Source organism: Geosmithia morbida (genome assembly GCF_012550715.1).
Source record: "Geosmithia morbida isolate 1262 chromosome Unknown scaffold_14, whole genome shotgun sequence".
Classification (NCBI taxonomy): domain Eukaryota; kingdom Fungi; phylum Ascomycota; class Sordariomycetes; order Hypocreales; family Bionectriaceae; genus Geosmithia; species Geosmithia morbida.
The window spans coordinates 666,377-693,340 of NW_023336201.1; the positions used below are offsets into that span (position 1 = coordinate 666,377).

At 55.9% G+C, this 26,964-nt stretch overlaps 8 protein-coding genes across 8 annotated transcripts; 3 read left to right on the plus strand and 5 right to left on the minus strand.

Annotated features, from left to right (window-relative positions):
* Positions 1-55: 55 nt before the first annotated feature.
* GMORB2_2814 (Sucrase/ferredoxin-like) lies at positions 56-3,026 on the minus strand (the record flags this gene model as incomplete). The annotated part of the gene is made up of 4 exons (XM_035464792.1): positions 56-1,347; positions 1,876-2,575; positions 2,654-2,918; positions 2,962-3,026. 4 exons carry the CDS (start codon positions 3,024-3,026, stop codon positions 56-58), a joined length of 2,322 nt encoding a protein of 773 aa, XP_035319462.1.
* Positions 3,027-3,732: 706 nt separating this feature from the next.
* Positions 3,733-6,152, minus strand: GMORB2_2815 (solute carrier family 36 (proton-coupled amino acid transporter); the record flags this gene model as incomplete). The annotated part of the gene is made up of 2 exons (XM_035464793.1): positions 3,733-3,921; positions 4,011-6,152. 2 exons carry the CDS (start codon positions 6,150-6,152, stop codon positions 3,733-3,735), a joined length of 2,331 nt encoding a protein of 776 aa, XP_035319463.1.
* A 1,936-nt stretch (positions 6,153-8,088) lies between these two features.
* Positions 8,089-10,311, plus strand: GMORB2_2816 (hexosaminidase; the record flags this gene model as incomplete). The annotated part of the gene is made up of 2 exons (XM_035464794.1): positions 8,089-8,143; positions 8,198-10,311. 2 exons carry the CDS (start codon positions 8,089-8,091, stop codon positions 10,309-10,311), a joined length of 2,169 nt encoding a protein of 722 aa, XP_035319464.1.
* Positions 10,312-12,198: 1,887 nt separating this feature from the next.
* Positions 12,199-16,424, plus strand: GMORB2_2817 (solute carrier family 12 (potassium/chloride transporters), member 9; the record flags this gene model as incomplete). Its single annotated transcript, XM_035464795.1, has 5 exons — positions 12,199-12,373; positions 12,433-12,970; positions 13,057-13,504; positions 13,597-14,605; positions 14,659-16,424. The coding sequence occupies 5 exons, from the start codon at positions 12,199-12,201 to the stop codon at positions 16,422-16,424; spliced, it is 3,936 nt and encodes a 1,311-aa protein (XP_035319465.1).
* A 266-nt stretch (positions 16,425-16,690) lies between these two features.
* GMORB2_2818 (to CobW domain protein) lies at positions 16,691-17,788 on the minus strand (the record flags this gene model as incomplete). Its single annotated transcript, XM_035464796.1, has 1 exon — positions 16,691-17,788. The coding sequence occupies one exon, from the start codon at positions 17,786-17,788 to the stop codon at positions 16,691-16,693; it is 1,098 nt and encodes a 365-aa protein (XP_035319466.1).
* Positions 17,789-19,039: 1,251 nt separating this feature from the next.
* Positions 19,040-21,428, plus strand: GMORB2_2819 (GMC oxidoreductase; the record flags this gene model as incomplete). The annotated part of the gene is made up of 3 exons (XM_035464797.1): positions 19,040-19,431; positions 19,507-19,976; positions 20,044-21,428. The coding sequence occupies 3 exons, from the start codon at positions 19,040-19,042 to the stop codon at positions 21,426-21,428; spliced, it is 2,247 nt and encodes a 748-aa protein (XP_035319467.1).
* A 168-nt stretch (positions 21,429-21,596) lies between these two features.
* Positions 21,597-22,673, minus strand: GMORB2_2820 (Nucleoside-diphosphate-sugar epimerase; the record flags this gene model as incomplete). Its single annotated transcript, XM_035464798.1, has 1 exon — positions 21,597-22,673. One exon carries the CDS (start codon positions 22,671-22,673, stop codon positions 21,597-21,599), a length of 1,077 nt encoding a protein of 358 aa, XP_035319468.1.
* A 2,243-nt stretch (positions 22,674-24,916) lies between these two features.
* On the minus strand, positions 24,917-26,743 carry GMORB2_2821 (PUL domain; the record flags this gene model as incomplete). Its single annotated transcript, XM_035464799.1, has 2 exons — positions 24,917-26,401; positions 26,471-26,743. 2 exons carry the CDS (start codon positions 26,741-26,743, stop codon positions 24,917-24,919), a joined length of 1,758 nt encoding a protein of 585 aa, XP_035319469.1.
* Between the last annotated feature and the right edge of the window lie 221 nt (positions 26,744-26,964).

The following is a 26,964-nucleotide window of genomic DNA, read 5'->3' on the forward strand; positions in this document are numbered from 1 at the left end:
TTATTCCATGATCATAATAATACACATTGATCGTACACGCTCCCCCCTGCCCCACTCACAGCTTCAAGATGAGCCATTCCTTTTGAAGGTGAGGATGCTGCTCCAATATGCGGCCAGCGACCCCCCCCACGGGACCCTGAGTATGGCGACCGCCCCGCCACAGCTTCTCGCCAGCGTAGTGCGTGACGAAGCCATCCGGCCCAGATATGATGAAGAGGTTCTTCCCTGGAAGGCTGACGCCGTGGATAGCGTCGCAGCGACAATCCGGGCTGCTTCCAGCCTCGAACTCGGATGCCAAGTTGTGGAGGGCCTGGTCATGTAGGGGGCAGTCCGTGCCAGGATGGACAGGTTTAGCCTTGATTGGGGCTTTGACAGAGGCAGAAGTATGGTTGTGGTCGGGCGCTGCCGTGTCCAGGAGCGCCTTTTGGACGTGCTCCAACCCAAAGGACGTCTTCTCATCGTCGACGACAATCTGCACGCTCAGACGGTCGCCGTAGCGCTTCTTCATGTCTGCCAGTTGGCGCGCCACGGGAGCCAGGTTCCTCCCGTCATCGTCACCACGCAGTTCGGTAGGTCCAGCTTCGTGACCAAATGGCCACCACCAGCGCTTTGCTTTCGTCACCGTCGTCCGCTCGGAGGAGGTGCCGCCTCCCATCTCGATCTCGCAGCGCTGGCGCACAGCCCAGAGGAGAGACACTACAGCGTCGTCGTACCCGTCCAGGGCCACCCTCGCAGCCTGCATGCCGGGGACGACGCCCGTCCCGCCGGCGAGGAAGACGAGACGCTTTGCCGCGCCGAGACGACGCACAAGGTCGAAGCCCACGTGCGGTCCGCGGAGGTGAACCGTGTTTCCCGGGCGGAGCCGGTTGAGGTACCGCGACATTTCACCGTCGCCGACGGCACGGATGTAGAAACGTAGAGCGCCTTCCGACTCCACCTCATTCTCTCCTCGGGTGATGGCGGTATCGCTGCCTTCCAGAGGCGGGGGCAGGGGCGTGTAGTGCCGCGAGATCTGCACCTCTGGCTGCTTGAACTCGACGGACCAGAGCGGGTGACGCCAGCGTCTTGACCCGGGCAGCAGGTAGGGTGGGTCGGGGTTGGGCGTCTGGGGCACGACGGTCATGACGAACGACGAGGGGGACAGGGCGGTGCGCGACGTCATCTTGTAGGGAACAAAAGTCTCGTCGTTGAGGGTGGAGGCGTGGCTGCCGTCCGATGACCCGCCTACCGTGTACAGGACCGTCCCGGCTACCAGGAGGGTGCACAGGATGAGGCGACGGCGGGTCCTTTTGGGTGCTGGTGCCGGCGATGTACCTTCTTTTGGAGGGGGAGCCACCTCTTTGGAGGCTGTATAGAATCGGGCATGGCTTGCCGTATAGCCTGAGATGGACGTTGCTCGGTACGGTGTTAGACTCACGGGGCTCAGGAGAGCTGTGAGGCGGTAGCTGTGATGGGGCCGCATCTTGGACGATGGGCTGGCCTTAATGGCGTGGGTGGCAGAATACCACAAGATACAGTAAGACGATGTGATTGGACATATGAGTACGTTTATATATATATGAAAGATGATGATCCCGTTGGATGAGACGACATCGATGGGATCGGTGATGAGAGAAAATTCATGTCGTCAACGATGGGGATGCGAATTTGACGCGCAGGCACGTGACCCACCCACCTGGAGAACATCACCGACGACATGAGCAACACGATCAATGACGCCTTCACATTGTACAAAGTAGCAGTACTATCGCTATTCTCCTGGATGAGAATTCACTGTCTATTTCGTTCCGTGTTCTGATATACAATGTACAGATCTATGCATGCTTGAGTCGTGCCTGTCCTAAATCCTCAGCAACTTCCTGTTGCTGTCTATACCTCCTCTAAACATGTCCTCTATGACATTCCCATTCAGAATCGTCTCTTCGATGATACCCTCGACATGCTTCGGTTCCACCCTCCCGTACCAGATCCCATGACCGGCGAGGGGGTGCGTCGTGCCGTCCTCGTCCACGACGAGCCCGGGGGGCAGATATATGATGACGTTTCCCGCAAACTTATGACCACCAATATGGCTGATCAGACCGACACGAGCACCCAGCTCTTCTTCCTCGTCTTCCACCTCCTTATCTGCGCCGGTGGAAAGCTGCGTAGTAGAGGCGGCAGTCTTGACGGGCCCAGTCCGGACGTCCAGGCCGGCAACGGACGCGAGCTTCTCCTCAAACTCCTGACGCAGCACGGCGCCCATGATGCTACAACGGGTGTCGCGGCCGCCGTGACCACAGATGAGCACCAGAATCTCGTCGACGTCCGTCACGCCGGGCAGAAGACTGGCGTACGTGTCGTCGCGCAGCATCCTGTCGCGGTGCACGGGCGACAGGTCGTCGTGCACGGGGTGCAGTTTCCGCGGGAGGATGTACGCCTTCGCCATGGCGCGGACGCTGTCGAACGACACGCGCGGCAGGTAGGGGACGTACTTGAAGCTGGGGAGGAGGTAGGCTGATGAGTTCTGCACCTCGGGACGGGGCGCCACGGAGCTGGGGAATGACGAGTTCAGGACCGAGACGTTGTGAAAGGGCTGCCGGTGTCCGCGTTAGCACGCCGCATTTGTCGTTGGCGGCATAGACCCGGAGAGGCAGGTTGAGGTCGAACCTACGTTGGCAAATTCACCTCCCCGACCGAAGAGCTCCTTCAGATCGGCAGCCAGGTTATCCCCCCCGTCATCCTCCTCAATCTTGGACGGCCAGTCATCCTTGCCCGTACAGACGAGGACATGCTCCGCGTAGCCCGTCATGACGCCGTTCAGCCGGCTCTTGTGGTCAATATCCAGACCTTCCGGCGTGTCGGCGCATCCGCACGTGGGTGAAGGGCACGTCGGTACTGTCGGGAAGGGCGGCGGCTTTCTGGGTTCAGCAATAGGTCTGTTCGGTCTGGTGGCTAGGCCGCGGTATGGTGCTGCATCACGGCGACGGCAACAGGACGGTGGTGCGCGTCTGGCCGCTGCAGTGGCGACTGGGCGACGCAGCCATAATGACATTGACCTCATCTTTCTCCTTCTTTCTTTCTGCCCTCGCCTTTCTTTCGTCCTCTCTCCTTTTTTTTTTTACTCTGTGAGAGGAGCGTGTCAGAGTGAGAGAGCGGGAAAAGAGTGGCGTTGAGGTTGCAGGTGAAGGATGAATAATGTCTGGTTCGCGTATCGTCGGACATTACGTAGTTTAGCTTCGTACTCACGCAGCATCTCCACCTTGGTAAAGGCCGAATGAAAATGAAATGACCGAGCATCTTTTTATCAATCGGATCTTCACTTATTCCTGTTTATCAATCAGAGCTTTCATAACAACTCGTTATTCCTTCTACATTTCACATTTATAATCTTCTTCTCGTTGAGAATCTAGATAAGATGTTATATTTCGGATGTAAATCGTTCTATATAAATGCATAAAAAATCAAGCATATAATAAATAAGAACCCAGCCAGCTATATAAACAGGCAAATGGAGAAGGAATAAGAAAAAAAAGACCCAGGCACGAACCAAATCGCCCAAAATAAAATAAAAACGGCATGGAAACGATCATGGAAAGAGTAAAACGGGGAAGAGGAAAACACCATCTGACCAACTCCTGCCATACAGGACACACATTCTCGTCTTGATCACCGCTGCTTGATAAAACTGAGTGAAAATATAGGTTAGATCAGGATATACCTCGTGCGGTATATTCACTTCGATGGGGACCGCTACAGTCCCATACCCATGTCCGTGCCCTTCCTGTCGCAGTACCCAGGACCCTTGGGATCCTCAGCGGCCCAGCTCATGATCGTCAGAGCAGTCGTGTAGGACATGGCCACGAAGCCAAAGATGCAAAGGATGATGTCGGACAGCTTCCAGAACCTGGTGCGTGCCACGCCTCGGTAGTGGAGGAGGGGCTGTATCACAATTGTTAGTAAGCCCGCCCAGAGACGTGACATAACCGACATGGGGGAGGAGAGAGAGAGAGAGAGATAGAAGAGCATACCGGATAGATGTACACCAGAGGAATACAGGCAAAGTTTCCGACCAAGGCCACAAACTTGTCGAGATGGTCTGCTCCACCCCACGCAATGGCCGAGCAGAGAACCACGACGAAGAAGCGGAAAATGTTCTTCTGCCACTTGATGTAGGGGTTGTACTTGCCCGAGCGGGTGAAGAGCTCTGTCTCGACGATACGGATGGCCGGGAAGATCTGCAGGGGCGTAGAGAGGAGGATGGCGCACGAGTAGAGGAATTGGACTCCATTGACAAGCTTGTCGTCCTGGGGCAGGTTGAGCAGCACGACCGTCTCCGTCTGGGAGCCGTAGGCGGCGTACGAGACGGCGCCCATGCCCGTGAAGAGGACCGTGATGATGACCATGACCAGCAGGAGCACGCCAGGGAACTTTTCCGGGTGACGCATAGACTCCTGGATGGGGACGACGAGACCGATTCCCTCAAAGGTGAAGATTGCCGTGCCGATGAAGAGTGTCCAGTTATCCTTGTTGAAGAGGATGATGTCGCTCAGACCCTCGTTTCTCAGCGTCAGGATGTCATAGTACAGCAGGTACGCTAGGCCAATGAGGATAAAGGCGTCGGCTATGAGGGCCGTGAAACCCAGCTTGCCAATGTCGCGCAGCAGGGAGAAGGGCAGGAAGATGATCATCTGGATGACGATCAGCCACACAATGCTCATCGACGACTTGCAATCGGACACGGCCCGGATGAAGGCCTGCAGGTTCTCAGCCGTGAAGACGGTATAGGCAGCCACGAAACCAATCTGGCTCAGCACAATCGACGACAGGATCACCGTCCTCATCCACTTTCCGTACAGGATGCCACCCATGTCGCCAAACGAGCCCTCGACGCGCATCCGCGTGTCGACCAGCAGCACAAAGCAGTGGTAGCTCAGTGCCGCCACTCCCAGAAGCACTACGTTGCTGAAGACCATGCCGCCGTTGAGGTAGGCGCGCGGCAAGAACAGCACGCCCGTACCGACAAACGACTTGAGCAGCAGCATGACGGCATTAGTAGGGCTGTTGGTGCCACGGACGCGAGCCTTGCGACGGCGACGGCGCTTCGAGGGCGGCAGGAGCGTGCTGTCCTCCATGGGCTCGTGATCGCTGTCGTCCGCATCGCTGTGCGAGTCTTCGCCCGATGAAAAGTACTCGTTCGGGCCGAGAGCCTCGTCGTCCTCCTCCAGCTCCTCGCCGGCAAAGTGGCCATAGATACTGAGGAACTCGAGGAAGCTCGATGTGAAGAGCTGCGGCTGCTGAGCCTCGGCGTCCTGGTCGTGCAGTGTACCCCTCCCGGCACCTGATGGGCTGCCGGCCAATCTGCGGAGATGATCCCTACGGAAGCCACCAGGGATCTTGATGGAGTTGATGTCGAGCACCTCGTTCTCAGGCTCCGGGCGCAGCTCAGTGAAGCTCTTGCTGCGCTGCATACGGGTCTTGGCCTCCTCCTGCTCAGTCCACCTGTAGATGGGACGGGTGACATCGCCACCCTGGAGACGCAGACTGGAAAAATCATTCTCTCCGGGACCGGCACCAGTCCCGCCCGAGGTGGCGGTATCCTGCTGCTTGCCCTTGGACTGGCCGCCGAAGATGGACGACGACTCCTCCGACGTAGTGGGGTTCTCCGACTCTCCAGGCTGCACCAGGTGCCTCTTGACGACCTCGACGTCCTCGAAAGGAGCGTTATTGCCTCCGACGGACTGGGTACGCGAGTTGAACGATCCGTAGTTTGTAGGCGTCAGCCGGTCACCCAGCATGCTGGCGCTGGGCTTGGGCGAGAGGTTTCGATGCGGTGGGGCAGGGTCGGCGATGGGCTGCGAGGGTGTGCCATGGCGGGGAGGAGACTGGCCCAGCGAGTTTCCCAAGGCGGCGGCGAGGGCAGAGACACCAGGCCCACGGTAGCTACCACTGGGTCCGGCGAGGGGAACTGTGGGATCTGTGGGCTGCTGCTGGGTCGCGCTGGAGGCTCGGCGAGCGGTGGCGCTGGCACTGGTCGGCGGTGTGCAACCTTGGGAGACGGACGGGATCGGGGTGGCCAGACGAGCAGTGGCATCGGCTCGAGGGACAGAACCAGAGATGGACCTGGCACCGGACTCAAGGCCCGGCGACGTGCCTCTGGGAACAGAAGACATGGGCTGCGGTGTTGTTTTCGGTGTTGGTATGACGCTATTTAAGCTGCCGGCATAACGTTAGAGGAAGGGAGGGCGCCGGTTCCTTATCGAAGACGAGATGGTAAGAGGTCGAGCGTATGGAGGGAGATGGTGATGATCCGAATGACGGCTTGACCAGGTCAAATGGTTGACGGGAGGACGAGGTGGGGAGGGAGATGGATTATGGATGGTGTCGAATTCCCGGTGACTTGGCCTGATGACCAGAACTGCAAAAAAAAAAAAAAAAGAGAGGCTTTAGGACTCCGTTGGAGAAGTGGAAAGGTGCCCGGATCTTTATCTTTCTTCTTTTTAGCAGGTGTAACGCCCTAGAGAGCGCTGAGGGCGGCAAACCTGGAGGCTGGCGGGGCTCGACTGGCACGAGTTCCCTGGGCCTACGGAGCAAGGAGCTTAGGGAAGGCCCCTGCCATATAATATTGGTAGACAGTGAGGAACTCCCTGTGAGGAATTCCTCATGAACAATGAGGAAGCCCGCTTCCGTAATATTATCATCACACTACAAACATCAATGTTCCCAAATGATGGCAGGCAGGAGCCCAGGAGATTCCTGCCGTCACGATTAGCATGTATATACCCACGGACTCTTCTCCGTCCTCTGGAGGTCTAGCAGCCGCAAACCCCCCCTCATGCATATTGATACAGTCAGTAATGCATTCATCTTGATACCCATGCCGAGCCAGTCGACTCGACTACGATTAGACCATTCGCACTACCCCAGGAAGACGTTGTATTAACGGATAACGTCTGAACCTTGAACTCAAGCAGTATATGAACTGTCCTATTCTTCACTCCACAGGATAAGTCAACCCACCCACCAACCGATCACAACCCCTTTCCCTCCCCTTTCGATAGCTTCCTGATGCTTCAACATCTTGATTAGCATCACCAATACCGAGGAATCTACCCAATCCGCCCTCGATGCAATCGAATCGGGTATATCGACGCGTCAGGCCGCAAAGCAATGGAAATAACGACTCGAATCCTACAATCGAATGGTGACTTCGAGTCGCTTGGAAAGCATCGGGTCAATGGCTTCCTTCGCCGGAATCCAGAGTTGAAGACATTTGGAGGCAATAGAATTGATTCTACTCGCACAATGGGAACTACAATCGAGAGAATCCAGGCATCCTTCAAGCTTCGAACGGTTCTAGAAATCAAGGACATCTCACCAGCCCACCGATACAGTATGGACGAGTCAGGCTTCGCGACCAGCCTCAGGGGGGATGAGCTAACAAGTGGACCGTCTATCTACCATGCTATCCCGTCACACACCTTCCCACACCTCATCATCCGGCAAGATGGGATCGCTCTCATCGATAGAGCGCCCCCGCGTGGAAATCAAGACCATCACCAAGTCTTCTCTGGAAGATGGACGCAAGCTCGCCAGTCTGTCTGCGGCGTGTCTAATCTGTACCGTGGCGGAATACCTACTGGGGGCAACTTGAATCACCTACCGAAGAATCCATCGTCCCTATTTCCGACAAAAATCGACCTTTGGCATCACCGATTTACGTGCTCCATTATTATCCGGCTGCTAGTGGTAATAGTGCCTGTGCCCATTCACCGAATGGCTGATAGGATGATAGGACTCATCGTATTGCTGGGATTCGTATTATTTACACGCATGTGCCTGCGTTATCAGGGATTACGTATATTACTACATGTATTCTTGGTGAGAGATATATGCATCGTCAGTAGAGCCGGTGCGATTGAGATTACCCGTACACTAACGTATCCCGATGGACCTCTGGCATCGTAACGTTGCCATGCCATTATGAGGGGTAACTCTTGGGGGGTTATCAATCATATCAATGGCCATCTATAAGAGGGGACAGACAGGGTGTAATTGCGGCCGGGTACAAAGATCTAGCACTTTGGTCGTAGCCAAATCTTCTTCATAATGAGGGTGAGCATCCAGATTCTCGTGGCATTGTTGTCATCAAGTCGTCTCTCCGGTAGGTCAAACTCCAAGCCGGTGGTCCTCTGAGCTGTTGCTGAACGAAGCTTAGGACTTGTCAACGCCGACCTCGTCGGTATCCCCACTGTCCCATTTACGAACAGCCAGGGCGACGGCTTTGCCATCTCCCGACTTGGTAGTATCATCGTCGACACGGCCTACGCATCTTCCAAGGACGAAGAGGGAAGCACTTTGATCCCACCGAGCCTTGTCGAGTTTGCCACCACTTTCTCCGAGGACCTACACGACATCTTTGGCATTCGAATCCCAGTTTCTACCGGGCACACGCACCAGGAGAACAGCATCTACCTGACGATAGACAGAGAAGCTGAGTACCTCGATGCGAGATATGAAGCAAGCTCCGAAGGCTACACTGTGACTGCTGGTACGGATGGCATCGTCATCTCGGGGGCCAGCCCTCTCGGGGCATGGTGGGGGACGCGGACTGTTTTGCAGCAGGCCATTCTGAACGACGGGGTCATGCCTCCCGGCTCTGGCGTGGACACACCGGGGTGGCCGACTCGAGGCATGATGCTTGATTGCGGACGCCAGTATTACCCTCCGGCATTTATCATGGACATGTGCTCGTACATGTCGTTTTTCAAAATGAACACGTTCCATATGCATCTCAGCGACAACCTGTACGCCAATCCGAACTACACCTACGACCAGCTCATGGAACTCTATGCCCGCTTTCGTCTATACTCCCCATCTCCGTCTGTAGCCGGTCTCGTCAAGTATACCAACGAGTCTTATACCAGAGATGAATTCGAGGCGATGCAGAGACACTGTTCGATGCGCGGCGTCACTATCCTCCCAGAGATTGAAGCTCCGGGACATGCCCTGTCAATTGTACAATGGAAGCCGCAGCTTGGGTACGACACCGACTTGAGTCTTCTGAATATCACTCACCCGGAAACAATGCCCACCATGAAGGCTATCTGGGAAGAGTTCCTCCCGTGGATGCATAGCAAGGTTGTGTCGATCGGCGCAGACGAGTACACAGGCCCAGCGGAGGAATATAATATGTTTGTGAACGAGATGGACAGTTTCATCGGAGAAACATCTGGGAAGTCCATCCGCATATGGGGCACTTTCCCACCCGTCTACAACTCGACTTACAACAACATCGACAAGAACGTTTCTATCCAGCACTGGGAATACTTTGAAGACAACCCATACTTTGATTATATAAGAAACGGATACCATGTCGTGAATTCTAACGATGATTTCTACGTGGTCCAAAAGTGGTCGGGGAGCTATCCGCAGACTATCAATCAGACAAAGGTTTTCCACGGATCCCCAGATGGGGAAAAGTGGTACCCCTACATCTTCAATCAAAACAACGTGTCGGACAACCCATTCCGGAACAATTCCTTCGTCCTCGGGGCCATTGAGGCTCAGTGGAATGATTACGGCAGCAATGCTTCGGTCTGTTCTGAGGCATACTACTCTTGGAGAGAAGGCATACCGTCCCTGGCCGACAAGCACTGGGGAGGGAATCTTACATGGTCCGACTTTGCCGACGTATTTCCCAAGCTGCACCCATCTATCCCCGCTCAGGACCTGGAAAGGGCGATCCCATCGCGGGACAGCACGATCCTCGACTACAGCTTTGACAAGGAGCACCAAGCCGATGGGGCCGGGCAGCACATCGTGAGAGATGCGTCTCAGAACGGTTATGACGCAACGACAACCTGTCGCCAAGACGGTAGCGCGCTCTCCATCACACCAGATTGCTCCCTCACAACACCGTGGTCCTCAAAGGGGCGCAACTACACCCTCAGCATGACTCTGAAAGTAGACGGGCTGCCACATGGAACAAACACAACCATCATCACTGGGGCCGACTCGACCCTGATGCTCACACCGAATATTACCCTGTATGCTGGGGGGAATTATTTCCGCCTGAATTCCACAATCCCAAGGGGTCAATGGGTAGACCTTTCACTCATCGGGCGAGGAAACCAGACGTTCGCAACGGTCGTCACATCGAAGGGAGGGAAACTGTTGAGTAGTGAGGAGTTCTTGACCGTGATGGGAATCAACGGAGATTACCATGTCTGGGATATCATGGCCATCGAGGCGCCTGTCAAGGAGGTGACTGGTTGGACTGGGCAGCTCGCGAGGCTGAGTCTCAGTTCTCTTGCTGAACAGGTCCAATGATCTCCGCCTTGGATGCCTAGAGGACTGGGTGCTGTCGTCGATCTCCCAGGACCGGTGCTTCAAGGATTGGGGTTGACCTAGGGTTTAGGGTTATACGGGTGTCCAAGGAAATCCCATGTAGCAGCATCGAACTCACTCACACACGCCCTAGTACGCTACATCATCTTATGGAGCTCCCATGTCACGCAACTGAGGACGAGCTTGTGAATGGCCCAGATAAATGGAACCGGTAGCGGTCAATCGAAGCTCGGGAACGTGTGTCGTGAATTGTGGGTGCCCCGAGAATTAATCAACGAGTATTTCCATGTCCACCCGGGCTCGCGTCCTGCACGTGCCTGCTCGGCCGCGCGCAATTGAATTTCGGCAATTCAGCAGGTTATCACTAGAGGTTGACTTAGTCTTCCCGCATCCACAGATGCCGGCGCCTCCATCGTTACGGGGGTCCCCGCATCAGGTATGCCATCGGGGACGGAGGGTCTGACACTTACCCACGTGCTCGTGCGACATGTTCAACCCTTTGGGTGCCGCCTATCCCCGACCGAACCACGGTGAAGGCAGCTGTGATGGCTTAGCGTCTCCCCCCTGAGGGATGCCACGGGAGTATAGGCGTCCTTCTGTATCATGGCTCCGATCGCAATATCTCCGACCGGCCATGCCTCCGCAGACCAAACGGAACGCGAATCGAATGCACACTCCCCTCCCTGAAATGGACGCAGGGTCCAGTAGTACGGGAATGAGGTTCGGGGACAGGTCTTCGCGCGAAATATCTGCTGCCCTGGCCGACCCAAACGTTCGAAAGCCCTTCCAAATGTCTTCGGATCTTCCAAATCTTCTTCCCATCGGATCATCTTCTCTCTCAGCTCCGACGTTGCATTCCATCGTACGCAGTCTTGTGATAGTACATCCAAGATCCATACAATGCATTCTCTTGCTGTCTTGGGATTGATACTCTCAGCCCTGGGCGCGGTCACGTCGGTACCTGGCTCGAACCGCTTCTCGGGCCCAGCTCCTGGCTCCCCGGTGTTGATCCGGAGGATGATACGGCCCTGCCAGAGCCCTTTGTCTCTGACGAGACCTTGTCGACGCCACGGACATCATAGGCACAAGAATCTACCCTCCAATATTACAACAGTGCGGAATTTCGGTGCCACATTGATACAGGATCCTGCTTGCTTGACAATCGATGCCTGCCTTGGTGCCTTGGTCACACAGGCATCCAAACGCCGTGCAGCTCCACCATCCTACGTCACTCGGCATTCGACTACGCGCCACTCACGCCAAGAGACGACGATCAAGCTGCACCGTTGCCTTGGTTCTTGGTGTTGGAGGCGCGGAATTGATCGAGCATTTGCTGTCAACCAGCTTGTGACAGATGCAGGAAGACGTCGTTCATGCCAATTCAGAGGATCTGATTACTCGTATTAATATTGTCGAGAAAAAAAAAGAGGATAGCGGACCCCGCCTTGTAACGTGAAAGTTATAGGGCCTGCCCCTCTGCTCCTTGAGTCCCTATAGGGTCCATTTAGCGGTCACCCTGTTGCTTGGCCTGGAGCCCTTTTGAGGGGCTGAGCGGGAGCCACTCCTCGGCAGCGTCACGCCCCTCACGGTGCTCCTTCGTCTCCTCTACCCCTTCCTTCCCAAACCACGTCTCTCTTTCTTGCGTTTTTTCTTTCTCTTTCTGTTTTTTTATATATATATGTTTATCGTTTTTCTTCTTCTTCTCTCAATATGATACAGTATCTCCTCTCTTTCTTCCATTTCTGATCCTGACAAGGTCTCTCTACACTGTACTGGCTGGCTCAGTGCTGTGAGAGAGGGCCGCGTGGTCTCCGTGCATGTTCTTCAATCGTCACCCCGGAATCACCTACTCACAGCCCAGCCATCATCATGGAACCCTCACCAGACGTTTCGGGGCAGGCCGATGCCGCCGACCATAAGAAGGGCGGGAAACTCGGCACCCTCACGGGTGTATACATCCCCGTCTGTCTCAGTATCCTGAGTATTCTCATGTTCTTGCGTTTTGGCTTCATCTTGGGACGCGTCGGTTTCTTGGGCATACTGGGTATGTTTGTATCGTAGCACTCAGTAGGCGTCTGGCCAAGGCTTACCGTGTGTTGACAGGCCTCCTTCTCGTGGCATACTCTATTGAATTTCTCACCATCTTCTCCTTATCCGCTATTGCTTCCAACGGCGAGGTTAAGGGCGGTGGACCCTACTATCTCATCTCCAGGTCCTTGGGTCCTGAGTTCGGTGGCTCCATCGGCATCCTCTTCTATATCGCATCAGTCCTCAACGCCGCCCTAAATGTGGTGGGTTTGATAGACTGCATAAGGCTCAATGTTGGCGAAGGCTTCCCCCAAGGATACTGGGTAGGCTATGGTCTGCAAACGGCCGCCTTGCTCGCCTGTACCGCCCTGTGCCTCCTCAGCTCCTCCATGTTCACCCGCGCATCCAACAGTCTGCTGGCAATTCTGTCTCTGGCAGTCATCAGTATCCCGGCCTCAGCCATCTTCTTGACACCCTTCAATGATGAGAAGATCGGTCTTCACTTTACGGGTCTGAGCCTTGAGACCTTGGCTGAGAACTTTTTGCCCATTCCTGATACCGTTTACTACACTGGGTTCGACACGTTTCGTGATCTATTCGGTATCTTGTTTCCGTGAGTCGCATCCTACGCTCCACATCTAGCGACTGGACAGCATATCTGATGAGGATACAAATGTTATCTTTTCTCCCCTTCAACAGAGCTACTGCTGGCATTCTCGCCGGCGCCTCCGTGTCCAATGACCTCAAGAACCCGAGCAGGTCCATTCCCAAAGGGACATTGTGGGCGACCCTAACCACCCTGATCGTCTACTTTGTCGTCGCTCTCTCCATGGCCGCAAGCACCACGCGCGCCTCGCTGCTCGGGAACCCGAACGTCATCCCCCTTACCAATTTCTCCCAGTCCGTCATCTTCGCTGGCGAATGCGCCGTTACGTGCTTCTCGGCCCTCATGGGCCTCAAGAGCTCTACCGGCCTGTTCAGAGCCCTTGCAAAGGACAAACTTCTGCCTGGACTTTCGGTCTTTGGGAAGGGTGCCGGCCGTCGAGACTTTCCCTTTGCATCGCTCTTCATCACCTATGCTATCGCTCAAGTCGCTCTCCTGGCTGATTTGAACCAGATTGCCACCCTCATCTCCATGGGATTTCAGGTAAGCAATGCAGCTCGCCACAGTCCAAACGCGCGGTTGTTGAACCGAGGATGTGAGCAAAGCGGCCAAGGGGCATACTGACCGCGCCATAGATGACATTTTTCGTCTTGAACCTGGCGTGCTTCCTGCTCAAGATTGGCGGGGCTCCAAACTTCCGGCCAAACTTCAAATTCTTCAACTGGCAGACGGCCTGTCTCGGGAGCCTGTCGTCAGCCGCCGCCATGTTCTTTATCGACGAGACAAATGCCTCCCTGGCCATCTGTTGCTTGGTCTTCCTCTTCCTCCTTATCCACTACCTGTGCCCGCCCAAGCGCTGGGGTGACGTGTCACAGAACCTCATCTACCACCAGGTCCGGAAGTACCTGCTGCGTCTGCGACCCGAACATATCAAGTTCTGGCGCCCGCACATCATCCTCCTCATCAACGATCCGCGGAAGCAGACACGGTTGATTCAGTTCTGTAACTCGTTGAAGAAGGGCTCGCTCTATATCCTGGGACACGTGATCGTAACGGACGACTTCAACGCCGGCGTCTATGAGGCGCGACTCCAGCAGCAGGCTTGGACGAACTACATCTCCGAGTCCTCGAGGATAAAAGCCTTCATGCAGCTGACCATGTCTCCGTCCCTCACTTGGGGCGTCCGCAACTTGATCCTGTCCGCTGGTTTGGGAGGCATGCGTCCCAACGTCGCCGTCCTCGGCTTCTACAACATGGATGACCTCCGAAAGTCCAACTACCGCTTCGTCATCCCCGATATCCCAACTTCGCCTGCTATGAAGATGCGCAACCCACCGCCCAAGGCAGACATGAAACGCCCCATGCGTCGGCGTGTTGATACCTCGGCCCGTCTTATCGAGGGGGTGTTACCTACAGACGTCATCAAGACGGAGGGCATGATGAAGCCAACAGAGTACATGACGATTCTAGAAGACCTCACCCTCAGGCACCGCATGAACGTGGCTGTCGGCTACGGGTTCGAAGGGCTAGAGACGCCACACAGCGACGACAACAGTAAAAAATACATAGACCTCTGGCCGATCCAGATGTCTGCCGAGGTGATGTCTGGGGGAAAAAATGTCCTGACAACCAATTTTGATACTTGTAAGTCTTTTCAGCGCTACTCGTCTGCTAGGTGCTGACTGATTATGTTCTAGATACCCTCATCCTACAACTTGGTCACATCTTGCACAGCGTGCATAATTGGCGCAAGGTGTACACGCTGCGAGTCATGGTCTTTGTCGAGTATGAGAACGAGGTCAACGAGGAGAGCGCGCGTGTCCGTGTCCTTCTCGAGAAGCTCCGTATAGACGCGCAGGTAGTAGTCTTCTGGCTCGCTTCGGGCCACCTTAACACGTACGAGCTCATTATCAATGGTAGCTCCCACGATATGGACTGGGACATCATTGTCAACGAGGCGCTCCGAGATGAGGAGTGGTGGGACGACCTCCAGATGTTCCGCGGCGATGACGGCCACATGTCACCGAGTCAAGAACGGACTCACCTAGCGCATATCATCGATTCCACATCGGGAAGACGCGGCGTCTACAATCCCCACGAGGAACTCACCTCTTTCCGAGACCATCTCGACTCGACGTACCTGGGCCACTCCCAGTACAGACCAAATATGGCGATGCTCACCAGGTTGGGCGTCAACGTTGGCATGCACACGCATCACCTGATCGATAGTGTCCTCAAGAAACCAGACTCGGGCATAGACCCAAATGACGCTACCGTATCGTCGTCCGACGATGAGTCTACACCGGATGGTGATGATGATGAGGACGAACGTGTACTCGGCAACCCTAGGCAGCCTCTGCTACCTGCGGGGTGGAAGCAGCCAGGAAGCGACTACGAGTACTCGTCGGAAAACACGCGGCGGCGTCGCAGGTCCAGGCTGCCTTTGGGTGAGATGAGTGCGTCCAAGTACGGTAGCATGTCCACATCACAGACCCTGGCCGAACTGGGTGGGATGCAGCAGATTCCAGGCGCAGATGATGAAAAGACGCCCAAGGCGTTCATCGGATCCGGAGCAGGTGGTGGCGGAGATGCTGGCTCGCAGACGCCATTACCTTCACTTGGGAAACTTTCGGTATCAGACCCGTTTGCCGCCTACCGTGCACGGTCTATGAGCCCAGAGCGAGCCCGAGTGACGGGAACTGCCGGATCGGCACATCGACCAGGCATATCACGGCAGTCTTCTGGCGTGCGATTCTCTAGTCGCCCCGTGCCGGAAACTACAGTCACGACGGAAGGTGACGATTCAAGGATCGCCTTTGCCGAATCAGGGACCACTGCGCCCAAGGTTGATCGGCCACACCCTTCGAGACAGTCGTCGTATAACCGCGGGGGTTTCTCCAGCCGGCCGGTGCCAGAGACGAAGATCACTGGAGGAGACGACGCGACGAGGACGATAAAGTTTGCCGACGAGCCCATATATCGGTCTGAATCGGCGGCACGAAGGTCCGCTAGTCACTCTCGACAGGCATCGCGGCAGCCGTCGCGACAGGGCTCAGTAAACATCTCTCGACAGGGCTCTACTGTTGACATGATGGGCAGCGAGGGGGATGTCAATGTCAGCATCCCCGAGCTGCTCGACTCATACAGACATGGCGGGAGTGACGGGGAGCAGCAGCAGCATACACAGCCAGAGGGGGGGTCCACGTACTCGACGCAGAGCCTGGCGCTGTCGTTCAACGACCTCCCCAGACGGGCGCAGCACCTGATACTCAACGAGCTGATGCGGCAGAACTCGGGGGACGCTGCTGTCATCATGACGACGCTACCCGTACCCTCGGAGCAGACGAGCACGGACGAGGCGGATACCATGGGGTACCTGTCTGACGTGGAGGTGCTGTGTAACGAACTGCCACCTACCCTCATGGTTCTGAGCAACAGCATGACAGTTACGGTGAGCCTATGATTCTTGACTTTTTTTTTTTTTTGATCTTTCCGTTCATCATGTTGGCTTCCATTTCATAAGCATCATGTCATTTATACACAGAAAGCGTGCGACCATGTCTATTCTTTTTGCATTGTTAGGAGCATCTCTAGCATCAATGATATATACACGTCTCTTGTCTACTTACACCCAAATAAAGTCCAACATGTTCATCGTCTGCGCCTTTTATGCCGTCGTTACATCATTTTATCGTATCTCTTTTGTCTGCACTCTTTTAAGCTTTTTTTTTATACATCTATTCTCTTGACAATGAGCTGGCCAGCGTCGCCGCCATCAAGCTCAATCATGCCGCCAGCCTCAAGCTTCTTCTTCCAGCTGTTGCTCTCATAGCGGGCGGCGATGATGGTCATGCGCAGGGTGGCGTCGTTGCTCGATTCGTGCTCGGCGGTGTCGGCGGTGATGGGTGTGAATGTCCAGCGACCAAAAGCCCAGTTGAGGATGTAGCGGTTCCCGGGTACGGGTTCCGGCCTGGGCATTTCGGGGTCGGAGTTGGTCGGGGTGCTGGACAGGGTGAGAACCGACTTGATACGGTAGATCTCGTCTTTGGGGGCGGACTTGAGTAGGACAGCCAGCTTTTCAGCGTTGACGGCGGCACCTCCCTTGAGCTCGACAGACAGAACCTCGACTTCGCTCTGGTGGTCATGTTTGTGGTCGTGGTCGGGGCCGTGGCCGTGACCATGCTTGCCGCTCACCTCGTCCTCGGTGAGAGCCTTTGCCAGGCCACCGTCGATACCAAAGACGAGATCGACGGAGACCTTGCCCTTGTCCGATTTGACCTTGGCAACATCGACCTCTAGGTCGGCCACGCGGTCGAGGCACTCGTCGTAGCGGTCCTCCCCGGCGTTCTCCCACTTATTGAAGATGATGAGGTCGGTGTACCGTGCCTGGATGCGCGCCGTGTAGCTCGTATCCTCGTAGCCCTTCCAGTTCTCAACGTCGATGACGCTGACGACGCCATCCAGCACGTACCGTCCCGTCTCTCTCGCGAGGCGGTTGATCTCGAGCGCCAGGGTGGCGGGGAAGGCAGAGCCGCTCGTCTCGACCATGATGCGATCGGGCTTGACGGTCTCGTCCAACTCGGCCAGCGCGGGGGCCAGAGATCCGACCAGGTTACAGCAAATACAGCCGTTGAGCATCTCCTGGACGCCCGAGACGGCCGAGCTAGACGCCAGCTGCGAGTCGACTGCCAGATCGCCGAACTCGTTCTTGAGCAGGGCCAGGCGATAATTAGGGTTCTTGGCGCGGAGTTGCGGGACGAGGTTGAGGATCAGGGTCGTTTTACCGGAGCCGAGGAACCCGGTCACTATGGTTATCGGGATAGCCATGGTATGCAGTTACGTGTGCGTGCGCGTGCGTGCTCTCTTTGGCGGGAGGCGGGGGGGGGGGTTTGCCGTGATGGTGGTTGTCGGATTGGGGGAAGGCACGGATGGAGGGGTTTGTTGCAGTTGCAGTTGCGGTTACAGTGTGGCGTGGTGGGGTGGTGGATGGCATGACGGTTGGTTCAAGATGGGAGCTAAACCGATTATAAAATGATTATGTGGGGGTGACGTATTAGTGGGTGCAGTGTTCACTGTTAACCGGTGATTTGTGACTAGATCGGTATTATCTCAATCATGTGTGCCTTGGCCATAATATCACCCGGTACGGAGTAGTTTGAGGTATGGAGAGTGCCCTGGGGTACACTTTGATGGCTCATATTCCAGAAGATGGCAATGCAGGGAATTGACGTGTGATGGATGTTGGTGATTGATGTTGACCTCCTGTTGATGTGTGCCTAACTGATTTGCATGCCTTGTTTCCCAGGCAAAAATAGCATACCGTCACCGTGACCATGGATAGACGGATGGCTCTCGATTCATCATTCCAGGGGATTGCTTCTCAAGACGGGTAAGTAGATTTTCGAGATGATGTATCAGATACGATCATCGTATATGTCAGTATAGAGAGAGGAGGAGGGGAGGAGAGAGAGAGAGAGAGAGAGAGAGAGAGAGAGAGAGAGAGTCATGACTTGACACACACATGAACCGAGGCCTATTCACGGTGCTACAATAATAATAATAATACTCGGTTGTTCGACCAACTATTAAATCACCGGCTATGGAGACCTCCTTCTCTATCTTCTTTCCACTACACCATCCTCAACTAGGCCATATCCTCGCGAATCCAAACCAAATCCAGCCGCCGGGAAGAGACTACTACTGTTGAGCCTTTGCTGCAAGCTAGTTCCATCTCCCCCACATTTTATATGCAGCATAGTCCCCGCCTATCGGGACTTATAAATTTGTACGGATTTGAGACCAAGGATCCCCCAATACGGAGGTAGCTGGCTCAACTGGAGCTCGACGCCCTGTAACCTGACTCGGCCTTTTTTTCCCTCCCTTTTCCTCATCTTCATTTCGAGGGAAGTAGGTGTCTTCGAGAGATGAACTACACTTTGACCATCTCTGCCCTTGCTCTTTCTCTCTTCTGATTATTATTCACTGTATATCTTGGGGGACGGATGTGCTCTTAGCTGTCCTCTCGTCTAGGCACACAGACACCGGGGTTCCGTACTATCCGCGAATACGACAGCAACCATGGCTACAGACTTGCAGATACCTCTTCCCACACCTGTCGTGGCTCTGGACCCTGGGCTTGACCTTTCCCCTTCCCAATGGGAGGTCCTACTCTCTCTGTGCGACGCTGTTATCCCCGAGATCCGTCCGCGTGGTCTCTCCCATGGCGGTCACTCCCATGGTGGTCACCATGCGGACAAGGCTCTGTGCCTTGAGAGAGACGAGTTCAACACGCTCACCGGACAGCTGCGCCGTGTCGCCGATCCGTCCAAGTCTGAGCAGGTGGTCGTCGACTTCCTTGCCGAGACGCCGTCCAAGAATCCTGACTTTTGCGAGATGATGCGCATCCTCCTCTTTCGCTCTCTGTCCTCTGACAGCAGGGCCCGGTTGGTCAGGGTTCTCAGCGTGCTAAGGTAGACGGACACCTCCCCGGTGTGCTCGGGCACTGCCTATACTTCCATACTGACCTCACAAACCCTTCCCTACAGCACTTCGATGGGATCCATGATTCTCGCGTCGAGCGTGACGCCTGTGCATCGCCTCCCGCTCGCTGCCCGCGAGAAGATCCTCCAGTCGTGGGCGACGTCGTCCCTTGGCACCTTTCGCATGCTGAAAGCATCGCTCACCCTGCTCACAAAGCAGGTCTGGGCACGCACCAGTCCCACACTGGAGAAGCTCGTCGGTGTCCCCCGCATCCCGGTAGAGTGCCCGACCGCGGTAGGTGGCTACGAGTACAGCTTCCTCCAGTTCCCGCCCGGGGAGAAGGATCAGGTCATCGAGGCCGACGTCGTCATCGTCGGCAGTGGCTGCGGCGGCGCCGTGGCGGCCAAGAACCTCGCCGAGGCTGGGCTGCGCGTCGTCGTCGTCGACAAGGGCTACCACTGGACCACGGAGTATTACCCTACCGGCCTCGACACTGGAACTTCCCATCTCTTTGCCAATGGAGGGTCCATTATCTGTCAGTCTCTGCTCCCCCATCCTCTGCAACCTGCCAGACAAGCGCTCCTCCTGACTCGGGCATCTAGCCGAGGACGCATCAACATGCGTCGTCGCAGCCTCGGCCTGGGGTGGCGGCGGCACCGTCAACTGGTCTGCCTCGCTTGAGCCCCAAGGCTACGTCCGACGCGAGTGGGCCTCCGAAGGTCTCCCGCTCTTCACCTCTCTCGGCTTCCAAGAGTCACTGGACCGCGTATGTGACGCCATGGGCGTGTCGACGGACAACCTCGAGCACAACCTGGCCAACCGCAACATTCTACAGGGCTCGCGCAAGCTCGGCTGGGCGCACAAGGCCGTCCCGCAAAACACAAAGGGTCTCAAGCACACGTGTGGCGCGCTGTGCACCATGGGCTGCCGTCAGTCGGCCAAGCAGGGACCCGCCGTGGCGTTCCTGCCCAAGGCCGCCGAGGCGGGGGCCACGCTGATGGAGGGCTTCGACGTGCACAAGGTCATCCTCGAGAAGCGCGGGTCCAGGACGGTGGCCGTGGGCGTCAAGGGCACGTGGAGGTCCCGGGACGTGCACGGCGGGGTGGCTGATGCGTCGACGGTGACGTCGCGCAGGGTGGTCATCAAGGCCGGCAAGGTGATCGTCTCGGGGGGGAGCATGTACACCCCGCTGCTGCTGCTGCGGTCGGGCCTGAAGAACAAGCACATTGGCAAGAACCTTCACCTGCACCCCGTCAACTTCGTGGGCGGCATGTTCGACGAGCCCGTAGTCCCGTGGGAGGGTCCCATCCTGTCATCCGTGTGCTCCGAGTTTGAGAACCTCGACGGCAAGGGCCACGGCGTCAAGCTCGAGACGACATGCATGTCCACCTTCGCATGGATGAGCTGGCTCGTGTGGAACGGCGGCCTTGAGTACAAGAAGCTGGCCGGCAGCACCCGTCATATGAGCGGGTATATTAGCGTCTGCCGCGACCGCGACACGGGTTCCGTCTTCCCCGACCCCGTCGACGGCCGTTGCCGTGTGCAGTATCACCCCTCGCTGTTCGACAAGAACCACATCCGGGAGGGTCTCGTCGGCCTCGCGCGCATCAACTACGTCCAGGGGGCGCGCGAGATCTTCACCACCATCCCCGGCGCGCCCCACTGGGTCCGCGACGATGAACTCGACCGCCAGGCGCTGGACGCCAGCTTCGACGAGTACACCAACCGTATCCGCGATTTTGTCTACCCGGTCGAGACGCTGTTCGTGTCAGCCCACCAGATGGGGTCGTGCCGCATGTCGTCGTCACCCAATACGGGCGTCGTCGACCAGTTCGGCCGCGTGTGGGACGTGGACGGGTTGCACGTCATGGACGCCAGTGTTTTCCCTTCGGCAAGCGGAGTGAATCCGTTCGTCACTACAATGGCCATTTCCGACTCGTTGAGCAGGGCGATGGCCGACAAGTGGGATCAGAAGGGCAAGCTTTGATCTTGTGTGCGTGCGTACTGTACTACAGCACAATGTTTTCTTTCGTCTCCTATATAGTCGTGGTTGGTGGGTTTGCGGGTAGCGCAGCAATGTTTTCCATCATATCAAATCGACAAGGTTGATTTTCTTTTTCCCCCCCCGTCTCACCGCACCGTCCAGGCGACGCCATCACTCCCTCCCGACCTCCATGGTGCCGATCTTGGCCAGCCTATCACGAGCTAGATCAATATTCTCGTGCCCCCTGGCCTTCTCAGCCTCATACGACCGTCTATACGTGTCGATGTCCTCGGTGAAGAGGGCCCTGCGATCACGCCACCCCGTGAGGTTACGAATCTTCTCACTGGCCACCCACTGAGGGAAACCGAAGGTAAAGGCCACGCTGGCAGGGAACTGATCACCGGCCTCATCCACGGGGGGGAAGACGACACCATCCCTGAACCCGTAACCCTTGGCGAGGGCCTCTCCGATCTCCCGAGCGGTCTCGTACCTGTACGACGAGATGTTGAACGTCTGGTCCGCGACAGCAGACCTGTCCCCGTGCTCCGCAAGCGCGACGTACGCCTCCGCGCAGTCGTCGACGTGCAAGGCATGCATGGGCGTCTCCGGGTCGACGGGGAGAGGGAGGACATGGGCACCGCTTCCGCGCTGGTCGTCGGCGTAGTCCATCAGCGTGGCGTAGTAGCTGCTCGAGTAACCGTAGACGGAGGTCGGACGCAGCAGCACGCCGTCGAGGACGTCGGCGTGCTCGTAGATGCGGCGGGACGTCTGCGCCCTCTGCCGGATGGCCTCTGTGGGCGGGTCCTCGACTGTCTCCTCCGTGTGAAGGGGCACCGAGCCGTCAGCCCGCACAGAGCCGAGACCGTAGTCCTTGCATCCGGACGTCCAGAGGAGCAGGGGTCGCACGCCTTTGTCGTTGCTCGCCCGCGCCAGACGAAGCATGACCATGATGACTTTCTCGTAGTGCGCCTCGTAGTCCGGGAAGGACTCGACGCAGTTGACCAGCACGTCGAACGTGGAGGCCGTAGAGATCAGTGTGTCGACCCACGATGCGTCGTCGAAGGAGCCCTGCACCGGCGTTGCCTCGACTCTCCACAGGCTTGGGGCGGACGAGGCACGCCGGATCATCCCGTAGACTCGGTAGCCTGCGCGGGCAAAGGATCGGCATACCGCGGAGCCGATGTAGCCGTTTGCGCCGGTGACGAAGACCGTCCTGGGGGCGGGACGGGGTAAGGGACGGACAGGCATGTTGGTGTTTATATATAGGAGTACTTTCTGTTATGCTACTTTGTGGAATGGATCGTCCGATACTGACAAGAGATGAAGGGACTGGCTCTATGTGCATATTGCAATAGGAATCTAGAGAGAGAAGAGGAGTAATATTTATACTCGTTGGTCGTGGTACTATACACATCCGTATAAATTGCCTGTCTGGGGAACCAGGTGGGACATGACGGAAGGGAACTTGCCGCTAGGTGTGGAGCGACGGGACATGATGAGCCGTCGGTAGAGGTGCTCTTTGGGACATTGTGGGAGATAGGGGTTAGATAGATGATGAATGGCATGTAATACTGGGAGTATCTCTCTATCATATAGTTTATGTGATGATGATGATAACTCATTTGAGTGGCATAGAAGACAGATGGAGAGGCTGTTAGCATCGTCATTCATGCTCAGCTGTGGCATCCAAGATTATATATATGACTAAGCAGTCAGAGGTTGCCGCCGCACGCCCCCATCTGTAGATAGCCTCATAGATATCCCTTCCTTTCCGTTGAATCGAGAACTAGTACACATATTCATAGACCCAGGACGTTCTATTAGGCAGAGACCACTGTGTTCACGTCTACGGGTTATCGTGTGTTGTCGCCAGCAGGAAGCACATGTTTTTTGGTATAGGGTATATTATGCAACTGTACAGGGAGACCAGACATTCAATGCAAGGGACGTACACCAAGACGCTCAACCAGACAGAGCCTTAGGCCTTGCTTGCTCCGCACTATCGAACGACAGGGATATAGAGAATGAACCAAGAAGAAGAGCAAGCAGCTGATGAATTCGTATCGAGGAATAAACTCCCCCGTCTCTTGGAATGCGACAGCTACGCTGTACCTCGTAGTCTCTTGGCAATGACGACCTACACAAGGTTGAGCCAGTATGGGCTTTGTGTGGCAAGTGAGCGACGTCATGACGCGTTGGAGATAGGCCCGTCTTCAGCCCAGCAGCTTTCTGCTTGTACTTTCGTTCGAACCTAGAATGGAGCATCTTTCAAATAAATATAATGATGTAGATCTTTCATTCATTCATCCGTCTTTCCCTCCTTTTCTGCTTGCCTCTTTGTTGAGATACCACATCATCTCCAATCATACGACCACATTTCGTCATCATCACTTTTTCTTCTCCCCCTCTCATCATGCCATCCACGGACCCCGACAAGAAGGAAGAGACACTCCGACAAAAGCTTGACAGAGTCGCCGACGACGATTATTACGGTAGAAACGATGAGGCTGGCAATAAGAAGAGCAAGCCAATTGTCGACAGGGGTAGGCACAATTGAACTCCCATCACCAACTCCCCGCTCCCCCCCTTCACCACCACATCACAAGCTGACCTCTCGATCAGTGGCCCAGTTAATCCCAGGAGCCTCCAAAGTTTTCCCCACCTCCCAACAAGAGAGCAAGGAAAACTCGGATGGAGAAAGGTCGTCTGCGGCCGCGCCTGGTGGTTCACCGGAGAGGCCAACGCACGACACACAGATAGAAGAATTTCTTAGGGACCAGCATCGAAGCAATGTCGAGGCTTGAAATGCACCGTTACTCCCAACGCATCTCACTCGTATGCGCGTAATAAACAAGATTCGAAACACACGACATTTCACATGATTGAGAACAACTCTGAACAACTACTTCAGTATCAACATGTCCCCCCTTCTGGGACGTCTCCCGCCTACGGGTTTGTTGACCAACGAGGGCCACAAAGTTGCGGAAGATTTCCTATATCCAGGGGTTTTACTCTCCTGAGCGCTTCCCACGAGGGGAAAGGCAACACTTCACCGTGGTGAACAGCTTCCCTCGCCCTCTCTCTCTTCTCCCTTTCCGAAGAGAGAGAGAGGAGAAGAGGGGAGATCCAAAGTCCTGGGTGGGGGTCGTGGCAGCTCAGTTGCTTTTTGATACGGAAGAAAGAAAAAAGAAAAGAGGAAAAAAAGATCTTTGGGAGGCGAGATTTCTTAAATAACCTGACGAAATTTTGTGCGAATTGCGCTAGTCTATATGTGGGGATTGATTACTCAGCCAGAGCATCTGTTTTTTACGGCGAACAAGTTTGTACCGTAATACCGTACGGGTAGAGACGTGCACTCACGTTCCAAAGGGAAAATACAGTAAAAGGTCGGTTATTTCACGTAGTGTGGTTGGTTCTGATTGAAATGATGAAAGCAGAATTAAAAACGCTTAACCTCATACGCTCTATATGCAAAACCCTCACGATCTTACTCACGGCTTCCTCAGCCCTTTACCCAACAACTCCCCGCCGACCTCCGTCACCAGCTTCTCCGACGCGAAATCCTTCTTCTTGCTCAGTATGGTCCCCGCAGCATCCAGAGTGCGCAGCAAATCAGCTAGTTCACCATCGAGGTCAGCCTCGTAGAACAGATGACCCAGCGCCGACAGCATCCCCTGCAGCGCCTCGACAGACTTGTCCTCCTGGCCGATAGCCTCGACCACCGACGCAGCTAGTTCAACCTGGTCTGCCTCGGGGAGACCCTGGAGCTGCGAGGGGCTTGCCTTCCTGCGGGCCTCCCTGCTTTCCAGAGCCAAGTTGAACAGCAGAGATGAGGCTGCCACCCTGATGCTGTTGTGGCTCTCATCGAGGAAGCTGGACGTGATCAGCTGCGTGATGGACGGGACAAGGTTGCTGCTGGTGTTCGGGTTCAACAGCACCTGGTGGGCGAACAGGGATGTCGAGAAGAGGTTGCACGCCATCTGGAGGGTTACCAGGCGTAGGGCGTAGGGGCAGCTGCTGCCGCTGTTGACGAGCTCGAGAATGGCACGCACCGTCTTCTGGTCGGCTTCCTCGGCAAAGTAGCCGCTTACACGAGGGTCGACGAGGGCGCAGCGGAACAGGTCGACGACGCCGAAGAGGGTCTCGGGGCTCCGGTCCGCCACCGACTTGCGTAAAAAGTCAGACAGAGACGCGAGGTCGGGCACCACGGCGTCCACGGCCCCTTTTGCTTCTCGCTCCTCTATGAATGTCCGCAGACTCTGGACGCCGGAAGCCCCTGCCAGCTCGTCGCCCATCTTGGCCATGAGCTTGGCCATCGGCGGTGCCTTGGTGTACATCACCGGTTTCGTGCCTGCCGATGCAAACGACGGCAGTCTGAGCGAGTGGTGAGGATGCGTCAACGACGCCATGTGGGCCAGTAGACGGACGCGCCCGGAGAGGTCGCCCGGCGTGGAGCCCGTCCACCTGTCCTCCTGCTGGCCCCTCAGAAACGTGACGAATGTCGGCGTTGCCCGTATGCCGTACTGGCTGGCTATAGCCTGTGCTTGCGGCTGAGATATGTCGACCTTGATGCAAGTCACCTTGCCCTGATGCTCCTCTGCCAGCTGGTCAAAGGCCGGATAGAGCGCCTTGCAAGGGCCGCAGGTGACCGATGTGAAGAAGATGATGGCACCCGATTTCCCCGCCGAGCCAAGTGCACTGGATAGTTCTGTCGAGCTGGAAACGTCCCAGACGCCACTCGACGTCCGAGGCTTGCCGCCTGCCTGCTGTCCGCTCTGTCCCAGTCCCAGGATGGACCCGTTCTGTCTGCCGGCATTGACACCCTGCATCAGCTGGGGTACCAGCATGCGACCCATAGGCGAGTCGAGGACTGCCTGGGGCATGCTGGTGATGTGGCTGGGTATGCCCTTCCCCAGCAGGAAGTTGGAAAATGAGTCGGTAAAGTTGTTGCAGTTGTGGTGGAAGAGGTCATATGCCTGCATGCCGTGTCAATTTCTTTCTCTCTGTAAAAGATTCCTTGGTCGACTCGTGCAGCATTCGCATACCTCGACGGTGAAAATAGGCCGGACAGACTCTATGTACTCTTCGACAACATCCAAGGGGACATCTGTCTGGCCCAGGTGCAGCCTCTCAAGCGGCTGTCCAAGGTGAGACGAACCGGGTACAATGGCGATGATGCCTCCGTCGTAGACATATTCACGGCCCTCCAACTCGATGGATGTGTGGTAGATGGCGTCGAGCTGAAAGCCGAGTATACCCATGGACATTTGGCGAGCTAAGCCTTGGGAGAGGTCGTAGACCAAGAGGTGGACATCCATGGTTGGCGAAGGCAAGTAGGATTCAATAACGTGAATTGTGACGTGCGGGGGAGGGGCAATGACGGATCATGAGATGATGACGGGGAGAGCGAGATATTCTGTAGAGAGCACAGAGTACTATCAATACATTTCGCATGCATATGTCTGCACATATGTGGTGATGTGTCGCGCATCTACGAAGCCCCGGGGATAGCGGCTTCTCACCAAGGCAGCAGGGTCTA